This window comes from Sciurus vulgaris (assembly GCF_902686455.1).
Source record: "Sciurus vulgaris genome assembly, chromosome: 18".
NCBI lineage: Eukaryota > Metazoa > Chordata > Mammalia > Rodentia > Sciuridae > Sciurus > Sciurus vulgaris.
The window spans coordinates 1,989,189-2,002,614 of NC_136479.1; the positions used below are offsets into that span (position 1 = coordinate 1,989,189).

Consider the following 13,426-nt stretch of genomic DNA (forward strand, 5'->3'; position numbering starts at 1 on the left):
GTGTAATCATACATCTACATAGGGTAACGGTGTTTGATTCATTCTGTTATTTTTTCCTCCCCTCCCACCCCTCTTTTCCCTCTATGGAATCCCTCCTTCCTCCATTCTTGCCCCCCCTCCCACCCCCCATTATATGTCATCATCTGCTTATCAGCAAGATCATTTGTCCTTTGGTTTTTTGAGATTGGCTTATCTCACTTAGCATGATATTCTCCAATTTCATCCATTTGCCTACAAATGCCATAATTTTATTATTCTTTATAGCTGAGTAATATTCCATTGTATATATATATATATATATATATATATATATATATATATCACAGTTTCTTTATCCATTCATCAATTGAAGGGTTGGTTCCACAATCTGGCTATTGTGAATTGAGCTGCTATGAACACTGATGTGGCTGTATCTCTGTAGTATGCTGATTTTAAGTCCTTTGGGTATAGGCCAAGGAGTGGCCTGGGTCAAATGGTGGTTCCATTCCAAACTTTCTGAGGAATCTCCACACTGCTTTCCAGAGTTGCTGCACTGATTTGCAACCCCACCAGCCATGTATGAGTGTACCTTTTTCCCCACATCCTCACCAACATATATTGTTGCTTGTATTCTTCATAATTGCCATTCTAATTGGGGTGAGATGGAATCTTAGGGTACTTTTGATTTGCATTTCTCTGATTACTAAAGATGGTGAACATTTTTTCATACATCTGTTTATTGCTTGTAGATCTTCTTCTGTGAAGTATCCATTCATTTCCTTAGCCCATTTGTTGATTGGATTATTTGTATTCTTGGTGTAGAGTTTTTTGAGTTCTTTATATATTCTGGAAATTAGTGCTTTATCTGAAGTATGAGTGGCAAAGATTTTCTCCCACTCTGTAGGTTCTCTCTTCACATTGCTGATAGTTTCCTTTGCTGAGAGAAAGCTTTTTAGTTTGAATCTATCCCAGTTATTGATTTTTGCTTTTATTTCTTGTGCTATGGGAGTCCTGTTAAGGAAGTCTGATCCTAAGCCGACATGTTGAAGATTTGGACCTACCTTTTCTTCGATAAGATACAGGGTCTCTGGTCTGATTCCGAGGTCCTTGATCCATTTTGAGTTGAGTTTTGTGCAGGGTGAGAAATAGGGGTTTAATTTCATTCTGCTGCATATGGATTTCCAGTTTTCCCAGCACCATTTGTCGAAGAGGCTATCTTTTCTCCGTTGCATATTTTTGGCAACTTTGTCCAGTATGAGAAATTTGTATTTATTTGGGTTTGTGTCTGTGTCCTCTATTCTGTACCATTGACCTACCTGTCTATTTTGGTGCCAATACCATGCCGTTTTTATTACTATTGCTTTGTAGCATAGGTGAAGCTCTGGTATTGTGATACCCCCTGCTTCACTCTTCCTGCTAAGGATTGCTTTAGCTATTCTGGGTTTCTTATTCTTCCAGATGAATTTCATGATTGCTTGCTCTATTTCTGTAAGGTACGTCATTGGGATTTTAATTGGAATTGCATTGAATCTGTATAGCACGTTTGGTAGTATGGCCATTTTGATAATATTAATTCTGACTATCCAAGAACATGGGAGATCTTTCCATCTTCTAAGGTCTTCCTCAATTTTTCTTCAATGTTTTGTAGTTTTCATTGTAGAGATCTTTTACCTCTTTGGTTAGATTGATTCCCTAGTTTTTTTATTTTTTTTGAGGCTATTGCAAATGGAGTTGTTTTCCTCATTTCCCTTTCAGATGTTTCATCGCTTGTGTATAAAAAGGCTTTAGATTTATACGTGTTGATTTTATAGCCTGCTATTTTGCTGAATTCATTGATGAGGTCTAGAAGTTTTCTGGAGGAGTTTTTTTGATCCTCTAAATATAGAATCATGTCATCCGCAAATAGTGACAGCTTAAGTTCCTCTTTTCCTATTTGTATCCCTTTAATTTCTTTAGTCTGTCTAATTACTCTGGCTAGAGTTTTGAGGACAATGTTGAATAGAAGTGGTGAAAGAGGACATCCCTGTCTTGTTTCCGTTTTTAAAGGGAATGGTTTCAGTTTTTTCTTCATTAAGAATGATGTTGGCCATGGGCTTAGCATAAATAGCCTTTACAATGTTCAGGTATGTTCCTACTATCCCTATTTTTTCTAGTGTTTTGAGCATGAAGGGGTGGTGTATTTTGTCGAACACTTTTTCTGCGTTAATTGAAATAACCATATGATTGCTTATCCTTAAGTCTGTTGACATGATGAATTACGTTTATTGATTTACTAATGTTAAACCATCCTTGCATTCCAGGGATGAACCACACTTGATTGTGGTGCACAATTTTCTTAATATGTTTTTGCATACGGTTTGCCAGTATTTTGTTAAGGATCTTTGCATCTATATTCATCAAGGATATTGGTCTAAAATTTTCTTTCCTTGATGTGTCTTTGCCTGATTTGCATATGAGGGTGATATTAGCTTCATAGAATGAGTTTGGGAGGGTACCCTCCTTTTCTATTTCCTGGAATACTTTGAAAAGTATTGGAATGAGTTCTTCTTTGAAGGTCTTATAGAACTCAGCTGAGAATCCGTCTGGTCCTGGGCTTTTCTTGGATGGTAGATTTTTTATGGCTTCTTCTATTTCATTGCTTGATATTGATCTGTTTAAATTGTGTATGTCCTCCTGGTTCAGTTTGGGAGGAGCATATGTCATTAGAAATTTTTCAATGTCTTCAGTACTTTCTATTTTGTTGGAATACAGATTTTCAAAGTAGCTTCTTATTATGTTCTGTATCTCAGTGGTGTCTGTTGTGATATTTCCTTTTGCATCATGAATTTTAGTAATTTGAGTTTTCTCTCTCCTTCTCTTTGTTAGTGTGGCTAAGGGTTTGTCTATTTTGTTTACTTTCTCAAAGAACCAACTTTTTGTTATGTCAATTTTTTGAATAGTTTCTTTTGTTTCAATTTCATTGATTTCAGCTCTGATTTTAATTATTTTCTATCTTCTACTACTTTTGTTGTTATTCTGTTCTTCTTTTTCTAGGGCTTTGAGCTGTAATGTTAGGTCATTTAGTTGTTGACTTTTCATTCTGTTCTTGAATGCGCTCCATGCAATGAATTTTCCTCTTAGTACTGCTTTTATAGTGTCCCAGAGATTTTGATATGTTGTATCATCATTCTTATTGACCTCTAAGAATTTTTTTTATCTCCTTCCTGATGTTTTCTATTATCCATGTTTCATTCAGTAGCATATTATTTAGTCTCCAAGTGTTGGAGTAATTTCTGTTTTTTATTTTGTCATTGATTTCTACTGTCAGTCCATTATGATCTGATAAAACACAAGGCAGTATCTCTATTTTTTTTGCATTTCCTAAGGGCTGCTTTGTGGCATAATATATGGTCTATTTTTGAGAATGTTCCATGTGCTGCTGAGAAGAAAGTGAATCAGCTCGTTGATGGATGGAATATTCTATATATGTCTATTAAGTCTAGGTTATTGATTGTGTTGTTGAGTTCTATGGTTTCTTTGTTTGGTTTTTGTTTGGAAGATCTATCTAGTGGTGACAGCGGTGTGTTAAAGTCACCCAGAATTATTGTGTTGTGATCTATTTGATTCCTGGAATTGAGAAGGATTTGTTTGATGTACAGGGATGCACTGTTGTTTGGGGCATAAATATTTACTATTGTTATGTCTTCCTGATTTATGGTTCCCTTAAGCAGTATGAAATGTCCTTCTTTATCCCTTCTGACTCACTTTGGCTTGAAGTCCACTTTGTCTGATATAAGGATGGAAACCCCCACTTTTTTACTGGGTCCATGTGCGTGGTAGGTTTTTTCCCATCCTTTCACCTTTAGTCTGTGGATGTCTTTTTCTATGAGATGAGTCTCTTGCAGGCAGCATATTGTTGGGTCTTTCTTTTTAATCCATTCTGCCAATCTATGTCTTTTGATTGATGAGTTTAGGACATTAACATTCAGGGTTATTATTGAGAAATGATTTGTATTCCCAGTCATTTGGGCTTATTTTTGGTTTTTACCTTGGCTTGGATTCTCCTTTGAGTGGGTTTTTCTCTAAGGTAGTTCCTCCTTTTGCTGACCTCCATTGTTGTTTTTCATTTGCTCCTCGTGCAATATTTTGTTGAGAACATTCTGTAGTGCAGGCTTTCTGTTTGTAAATTCTTTTAACTTTTGTTCATCATGGAAGGATTTTATTTCATCTTCAAGGTTGATTTTGCTGGGTATAAGATTCTTGGTTGGCAACCATGTTCTTTCAGAGCTTGAAATATGTTGGTCCAGGCCCTTCCAGCTTTTAAAGTCTGGGTTGAGAAGTCGGCTGCTATCCGTATTGGTTTACCCCTATATGTAATCTGGTGCTTTTCTCTCGCAGCCTTCAAAATCCTATTTTTATTTTGAATGTTAGGCATTTTCATTATAATGTGCCTTGGTGTAGATCTGTTGTGATTTTATGCATTTGGTGTTCTGTAAGCCTCTTGTATTTGATTTTCCATTTCATTCTTCAGGTTTGGGAAATTTTCTGATATTATTTCATTGAATAGGTTGTTCATTCCTTTGGTTTGTATCTCTGTGCCTTCCTCAATCCCAATAATTCTTAAATTTGGTCTTTTCATGATGTCCCATAGTTCTTGGAGACTCTGTTCATGATTTCTTACCATCTTCTCTGTTTGGGCGACTTTATTTTCAAGATTAAATATTTTGTCTTCATTGTCTGAGGTTCTGTCTTCCAAGTGGTCTAGTCTGTTGGTGATGCTTTCCATTGAGTTTTTTATTTGGTTTATTGTTTCCTTCATTTCAAGGATTTCCATTTGGTTTTTTTTTTTTGAGAATCTCTATCTCTTTGTTGGAATGATCTTTTGCTTCCTGCAGTTGCTCTTTCAACTGCTTATTGGTATTATCATTCATTGCCTGCATTTGCTCTCTTATCTCATCCTTTGCTTCACAAATCATCTTAATCATGTATAATCTGAAGTCCTTTTCTGACATTTCTTCTACCATACTGTCATTGGATTCTATTAATAGAGAATCCAGATTTGTTTGGATCATTTTCTTCCCTTGTTTTTTCATGTTGCTCATGTATCTTCCCTTCTAGCATGCAGTACTGGGGTATTGCAGATTCCCCCCTGTAGTCTTATAGTTGCCCTATAGGTTTCCAAAACCTTTTCTTTAAGGGGAGATCAATATTAGCAGTGCCCAATTCAGACACTATGCAATCCTAGACCAAATAGCCCCTATTAGGACAATAACAATATTGTTATAATAAATAGAATGAGTTTAAATATTATCTTCAGTATAACATACAGATTTGCAGTAAGGTCTGCAGTTTCTAATGGAGGCCAAAGAGGATGCAGAGGGATGTAGGATGTAGCTGTTACTGGGATAAGAAAAGAATATACAGAAGTTCTAGATAATAGAAAGGGTGAGAGTATAATCAAAAGAAATTGGATGTTAGCATACAAAAAGGGAGAAAGAGACTCTGAGGGAACAAGTATACAAAAGGAAAAGAGAGCAAGAAAAGTAAAGAAATAAAAACTTGAAATTGTTCAATAAGGAGAAAAAGGAAAATCTACACTATAACAGTCATATAGTATTCAAACCTCCCAGTCTTCAGTAACCTGATGCATGAGAGGTACCTGACAGTGAGCTTCAGGTCTCCAGCAGGTGTCTCAGGATGGGATTTGCCCCACCTAAAGATGGGAGCTACAGCTTCCAAGATTATCCAAGATGGCTGCTCTGGCTTCCAAATGTGTTGGCAAATGGGGAGATGCAGCTTGGGGTGTGGACGTGGTCAGCTGGAGGTCTTGGAGGCAGGGTGTGGTTGGTCAGGCAGGGGTCCTGGAGGTCAGATGTGTTTGGTGTGGTTGCAGGATTCTGGAGGCCGGGTGCAATCAGTCAGTCTGGGGGCCCGGTGATGGGGCGCAGTCAGTTGTTCTGGGGGTCCTGGCGGCAGGGAGCAGTCAGTCGATGTGAGGACCCTGGAGGCAGGGAGTGATCGGTCGGGCTGAGGGATCCTGGAGACGGGTTCAGTCAGTCCGACCAGGGGTCCTATGGGAACAGGCTGTTGTCTCAAAATGGCGGCAGCCATGTGTAATCAAACCTGCAGGTACTGTCATAGTCAACTTCCAGGCAACAGCAGGCAGCTGGCGCTCCACTGGTGGTTGGTGATCAGTTTGCTGACTGTCATCGAACGATAGGTGAACCTCGTGCATTGGGTGATGGATAGGTGTAAGGCAGGCGATGGACAGTCAAGAGGCAGGCAAATGGCAGATGATAGGCACCTGACAGTCGCAAAGGACTCTTAATAGTAGTTTTTATCTCCACAGCTGTAGAGGCAGGAACCATATCATTCTTATCTGTCTCCAGGATATCACTCTAACAGCTGTGGAGCTGGCCTCTAGACCCCTCTCTATGTGGCCCCAGTTCACCTCAAACCCATTTCCCCCACCCTCCACTTTGTCATTGTGGCAGCCTTGCAGTCACTGACTTTCCCAGACATGCCGTGCTCTTTTGCTCTTTCTTATTCTCGCCTGTAACCCCGGTGACTTGGGAGACTGAGGCAGGAGGATCACAACTTCAGGACCAGCCTAGGCAACTTAGCAATACCCTGTCTCAAAATAAAAAGTAAAATAAAATAAAAGGGGTTGGGGATATAACTCAGGAGAGAAAGTGACCCTGGGTTCAATTTTCAGTACCAAAAAAAAAGAAGGAGAAAAAGGAGGAGGAGGAGGAAGAAGGTGGGGAGGTGGCAAAATGACATTTAAGGAACAGAGAAAAATACACATGGCTTGAAGACTGAATGATGACAGCACAGGGAGAAGGGAAGCCAGGAGTCTGGGAAGGCCAGGCTTCTGGTCTGGAAGCTCAGGAGTCTGACGGTTGGGGCTGGAGAGGCTCACTGGGTTAGGTGAGATGGTGAGGATGTGCCCTTTTCTTCCTGAAAGTAATCAGTTTTCATTCCCTTTACAGAGTTGGGCTACACAGAAATCTCCAAGTCCTTGGATCATACATTTCTAATACTTCCAGGGCACTGTCTGGGGATGGCTTTTTCCAACTTGTACTACAACTTTGAACTACAAAATTTTTGCAATGCCAAGAACCTGAGCCACATGGAATGTGAAGAAGTTTGTGAGTATTTAAATGGAATTTGTTAATTACATTTTTATTGAGATTAGTCACATAATATTCTCTTTTATATAAAATGGCATAGTGTTTGCATGTAACCTGTGAACATCCTCTCATGTACTTTATTCATGTATTTATTTTTTTTGCACTGGGTTCTGAACCCAGAGGCACTTTGCCACTGAGCTATATCCCCAATCCTTTTTATTTATTTATTTTTTTAATTTTGAGACAGGGTCTCACTAAGTTGCTGAGACTGACCTCCTCCAAGTGACTGAGATTGCAGGTGTGTGCCACCATGCCTAGCCTCTCATGTACTTTAAATCACCACTAGATCATTCATAATACTGAATACAGTGTAAATGTTATATAAATAGACGATATGCAGTACCGTTTAGGGAATAATGACATAAAAGTCTGTATGTGTTCAGTACAGAGGCAGTTTTTCTTTCCTGAATATTTTCAGCTCATGATTGGTTAAATCCATGAATGCAGAGTCTATAGATACAGAAGACTGAGTTTACTATGCCAGTTTATAAAAGATATTAAGCATTTGTAGATTTTGATGTTCAGGAGTAGTCCTGGAATCAGTACCATACAGACATGAGGAATGACTGTAACCTGCATATGCACCAAAAAGAGATTAATTTGTTAATTGGTTAACAAACTATGGTATACATACATACAATATAAATTGGTGCAGGCATCAAAAAGAATTATTTTGATCTATGTGTCCTTATGTCATTAGTGTCCATTATATATTATTAAATGAAACAAGTAAATTGGAGAAGATATTGCATGTCATTCCACTTTTATTTTAAAAGATAGTATCTAGAGCTAGGCACAGTGGTGCATGCCTGTGATCCCAGAGGCTCTGGTGGCTGAGGCAGGAAAATCACAAGTTCAAAGCCAGCCTTAGCAACTTAGTGAGGCCCTAAGCAACTTAGCAAGACCCTGTCTCAAAAATAAAAAATTATAAGGGCTAGGGATGTGGCTCAGTGGTTAAGTGTCCTTGGGTTCAATCTCTGATACAAAAATAATAATAACAATATCTAGGAGATATAGAATAATTATGCACAAAACTATAACAATATACACTTACTTTATACCTTTCTCACTTTCTAATAAGTATATATTTATTGTATAATTTTAAACTACATTCATTTAAAAGAAAAAATTTGAGGCAGATCAGATTGAAAAAGAGAGTAGAGGCTTCTGAATTTTTTGTTTTTTTACATGAATGGCCAGTTGAAGTTGCGGGGGAATTATGATTAAAAGAAGAACCAGAGCTGTCGTGTGGATAGGAGGTCTTTTATCTATTTTATTTTGTCTTATTTTTTTGGTGCTGGGAATTGAACCCAGGGCATCATACACACTAAACAGGATCCATCACGAAGCTTCACCCCCGGTGCTTTTCCTTTATTATTGACAAAATTTGTATGTGTTTATGGCACACAACATGAGAAAAGTCTTTCATTGCATGATTTTTACAAAACATGGGTCATAACCAAGAAAATAAAATATTCATGCTTGCCATTTGCTGGGATGTGGTAAGAGCGCTGATGTGCTTTTAGTATTTGTCCTAATGGGAAGTTGCCTACTATATGTACAGGTAAGGAACAGCTTTGGAGATTACCCAAAGTAATAACATCTCTTCATCCCATGTTAGCAGAAGGACATGTGATTCAAAAGAACATCTATGCCTGGGAGTCCCTTGGGATAGGGAAGTACCTGGCAGCCTTGGCTATCTCAGGACCTGTGTACATCATCCTGCTTTTTCTTGTTGAAACCAAGGTGTTCAGGAGACTAAAAGCAAGGCTTTCTAACTTCTTCCTGAAGCAAAAGTTGGTGAGTTGGACTCTAAATACTCCAAGAACATTAAGGGCCTGGCTCCTGAGCATCCTTCTTGTGTTCTATAAACTGTCTTGATTCTCTGGATCAAACCAGAGATTAGCCCCTGTGGTTAGCCTCTGTGGTCCTTGGCAACATGCTAGTCACTGAAGTACTTTAAGAGCCAGCTTATCAGCTAAATATTAACAAGACCTTGGCTTCCTAGAACCAGTCACTTTGTGGAACACCCCTTCCCCACTTATCAATGAACCTGACAGAAGAAAGATCTCTTTTTTTCAGCTTTTGGTCTGATTATCTTCCAAAGGCCAAGACCCCCAAGGAAACTGTAGGAAATGAACTTCTGTTGTGTCTTGGCATCCTGGGCTTAAAGTATTTTTGTTTTCTTCAAAAATGTACACTACATAAGGTTTGAATGTCCAATTAATCGTGGTCATGTCCACATGAATTCACTGTTGGACAGCTGCAGTGGTTCCTGAGATTGGGGTGGTGGTATGAGCATGAGAATTGAGATTGGCTGGGCACCTTCAGGGCTTCCCAGGAAGGATGTGGTCTTTGTGGTTCCCTTTGACCTCTATCTCTTACCCTTTCAAACAGTTATATTTCCATCCTTGTCTTGGGAATGTAGGCAGGGTTGCTCAAGTCAGCATCAGTGCCTGAAGACCAAGATGTAGAAGAAGAGGCAAAAACCATCAAGAATTATTTGGAAACATTGCGAAAGACAAATCCACTAGTTGTTAAAGAAGTGTCAAAGGTAAAGTCAGACTTGGCTTTAGAAAGTCAAGATCTTGCTGGGGATGGTGGCACACTCCTGTAATCCCAGCAATTTGTAGGGCTGAGGCAGGAGGATCACAAGTTCGAGGCCAGCCTCAGCAACTTAGTGAGGTCCTACACAACTTAGTGAGACCCTGTTTCAAAATAAAAAAATGAAAAGGTTGGCTCAGTGGTTAAGCTCCCCTGGGTCCAATCCCCCGTACCAAAAAAAAAAAAAAAAAAAAAAAAAGGAAAAGAGGGAGGGGGAGGGAAGAAAGAAGGAAGGAAAGCTGAGATCTTTCAGGACTTCTGCATGAGGAATCTGCCCATTGACAGGCTCAAGGCCTGTCTGCAGTAACTCAGGAGCTCTGGTGGAGATAGCCCGGATGTAGTTTCTCTGTTTGAGAATGGAGCACTTCCGAGTTTGTGCACTGAGAGACAGACTCTGCCCTCCACTGTCTCTTCTGTGGTCCCCTGGAAGATAGAAGGGCCTGGGATGAGAAGGGACCTCAACCATGAACCCTGAGAAGCAAGGAAGGGTGGAAGGTGGAACATGACTTATGGAACCTTTCCTGGAATGTATAAGACAACTGTGGAGGAGCCAAGGCCTGGAAAGGGAGCTCAAACCAAGCCTCCTTAGCATTTCTGATGGGACCCAGGGAGAATTTTTTTAAATATATATATTTAAAATGTATATATATATATATATATTTTTTTTTAATTTATATTCAAAATAAATATATATTTTAGTTGTAGGTGAAACAATATCTTTATTTATTTATCTTTATGTGGTGTTGAGGATGGAACCAGGGCCTCATGCATGCTAGGCAAGTGCTCTACCACTGAGCCACAACCCCAGCCCCTCAGGGAGAATTCTGAGAGATCTTCAAACATCCAGGAACTTTGTCGTGTTTCTCCCCCAGATTAGTTAGTCTTGTTTCCTGTAGGTACAGATGGTTAAAATAATCCTCAGGCAACCATCCAAGGGATTTTGTTTGCTTCCGGGACAAAAGAGAAAAGGTTTATCTTAAGGGAATTGAGTTCTGGATTTGCAGAGAATGGGAGGAGAGAAAGCCTTACTGAGCCTGCTGGGAGCAGTGTCTAAGAAAATGCAAGTCTGAGCCTGGGTGGTGAGAGGCCTCCTGGGCCCGGAGGGCAGCTCAGACCTGCTGAGGATGGGTGGGCAGTGCCGCTGACTACTCACTTGTCTCCTGTCTCGTGCATCTTAGGTCTACAATAAGGAGGTACCCCTGCTGGCTGTGAACAAGGTGTCCTTCACTGTTCAAGCTAAAGAGTGCTTTGGCCTTCTTGGTATCAATGGAGCTGGAAAGACTTCCATTTTCAAAATGCTGACAGGACAGAAGCCCATCACCAGTGGGAATGCATTTGTTAGGGGTCTTAGCATCAGCTCTGACCTAGGGAAGGTGGGTGCCTCCTAGAAACAAATTTGGGGGGTTGACCCAGGGTTTGGGGTCAGGGAACTGGAATAAGACTGGATCTCTGAGAAGTTCACTTTATCAGTTTCATCTGTGATTTCCAAATCCTTATCTGTGTACTACACACTTCTCTGATCTCCAGACTAGGTGTTGCACCACTTACTCAACATCATTCCTCCCCACCCCTGCATACCCCCATGCCCGTACTGAAGCTCGCCTGCCCAGCGCTTCATGAATGTTAGGCAGTACCTCTGCCACTGAGCTGTGCCCCAGCCCTTTTTGTTTTGAAACAGGGTCTCAATAAATTGCCCAGACTGGCCTTGAATTGGTGAACCTCCTGCCTCAGCCTCCCAAGGAGCTGGGATTACAGTCGTGCACCACTGTACACAAGTACAACACCATCTTTTGAGTTCCCCTAGGTACTAGAAAGAGATACTTTTCTCCTTCCCCTGTGCTTTCTGGAGAGTGAATGGCACACATCTACCTTCCATTCAAGGCACCATTCAAGATGTCCTTGGTTCATGAATACTCCCTCCCAAATAACCTTTGAAACTGTTCTCCCTGGACCTGTTCCTGCTACACTCATCCAGGCTGAGGTGACTTCTGATTTTCTGTCAGTATCTTCCTTGACTTCTCTAGGCAGCATTTTGTACTGCTGGTCTTTTCCTCCTTTGTGCTCAAGCCTGCCTTTGCTCATTATACAGCTTCCCTCTCTCCTTGTTCTTCTTTCTCATACTCCTTTGGTCGATCCTTATCTTTATCTGGCCCATCAGGTTGCAGTGTTCCAGAGCTGCACCTGTAGCCCACTGTCCTCTTTCTAGACACACTGTCTGTGCCTGGTCCTTTTTTTGGTCTGCCCCCATTACTGCTTACTGATGTCTCCCAAGTTCCAAGTAGCCATATCTTCAGCCCTACTCCAGTTTTGGGCTTTAGTTTGTGGGACTTCTTCACTTCCATAAGTATGTGAGTCAACTCTCATATCCTTTCTGTGTATCTGTGTATACCCATAAACCCTATGAATGAAGGAATAAGAGCTAGTGCACATACCTGTAATCCCAGCTACTGGGGAGGCTGAGGAAGGAGGATCACAAGGGTCTTTTTAATACTTCAATGCCAATTTATTTTTTTAAAGAGCTCTGTGTTATTATATGGTTTGACTGTTTAAAATACTTGTGCAGTGTTTAAAAATTACATGGATTGAAATGATCTAATACAACTAATAGCTATTCAAAACACTAAAAAACAAAATTTCTTCCCTCCCAACAATCATTCAGGAAGAACTAAAAGTTCTGAAGAGTCTAATTCAATATGACCTCTAATCTGGTAGAAACAAAAAGAAAAAAAAAAATCCCGAGTAGAAAATAGAAATTAAGAGGTGTGCTGCCAGTGTTGTTCAGGAACGGGGCCCTGGCTGTTGCCTGGGGTTGTGAAAGGCAGTCTGCAGCATGCAGTATGAGCTGGGAAGCCCCATCTTCCTCCGTACCGTGGGTGCATGTCCCAACCTCAGTGTCATGGAACTCCTTCAGTAGGGTTCCTCTCTGCTGCTTTGCAGTGTGCATCTGGTTTGCCAAGTCCTCTCTGCCGTAGTTGCTGCATGTTTCACTTTTCTAGAGGTTTTCAACCTCTAAGCCTGCTAGTATTCAAGCAGCTTCGTCCTGGGGCCAGACTCCAAGTAGTATGCGTATGTGGAGGTATATCGCAAGACTCACCAACACTTGGCCAAGAAGAGCTTGGCAGCATGTAATGTACTGCCAGTCTACCCAAGTCCCCAGATTGTTCATCACTCTCTCCTGAATTTTCTTCTGAATCCACTGGTATGTTGTGCCTCTAGCTGCATATAAGTTGTTTTTTTTTTTTTTTTTTTTTTTTTTTGTGGATTTTGCACCTCTCAAAATAGAACAAGTACTTCTGTTTTTTGGTTTTTTTTTAATACTGGAGATTGAACCCAGGGGTGCTTGACCACTGAGAAATATCCCCAGCTCTTTTTATTTTATTTATTTATTTAATTTTGAGACAGGGCCTCACTAAGTTATGAGGCTGGTTTTAAAAGAGATCCTCCTGCCTCAACCTCCCAAGCTGCTGGGATTACAAGCATGCACCACCACGCCCAGCCAAATACTTGTTGATCTCCCTGGCCTGGGCTCAATTTGGAGCATTGCCTGTGTTCACAGCCTCCATTCTTCTCAATGCAGATGTTGTACTCTGGGCAGTCTTTAGTGTGAGCACTAAAGTAGTTGGCATTTCAGAGTCATGTGCTCACTTTGTGAACCATTTCCAGACGCATCT

General features: G+C 40.4%; 1 protein-coding gene across 2 annotated transcripts in view; it reads left to right on the forward strand.

The window, feature by feature from the left end:
* LOC306649378 (ATP-binding cassette sub-family A member 17-like) overlaps positions 1-13,426 on the forward strand; it is a 138,853-nt gene that overhangs the window by 114,126 nt on the left and 11,301 nt on the right. For both annotated transcript variants that reach the window (XM_079120289.1, XM_079120290.1), the window contains 4 exons: positions 6,951-7,109; positions 8,773-8,951; positions 9,580-9,705; positions 10,934-11,128. In XM_079120289.1, the coding sequence (XP_078976415.1) occupies positions 6,951-7,109; positions 8,773-8,951; positions 9,580-9,705; positions 10,934-11,128 (659 nt within the window). The remainder of the gene's footprint in view (positions 1-6,950; positions 7,110-8,772; positions 8,952-9,579; positions 9,706-10,933; positions 11,129-13,426) is intronic.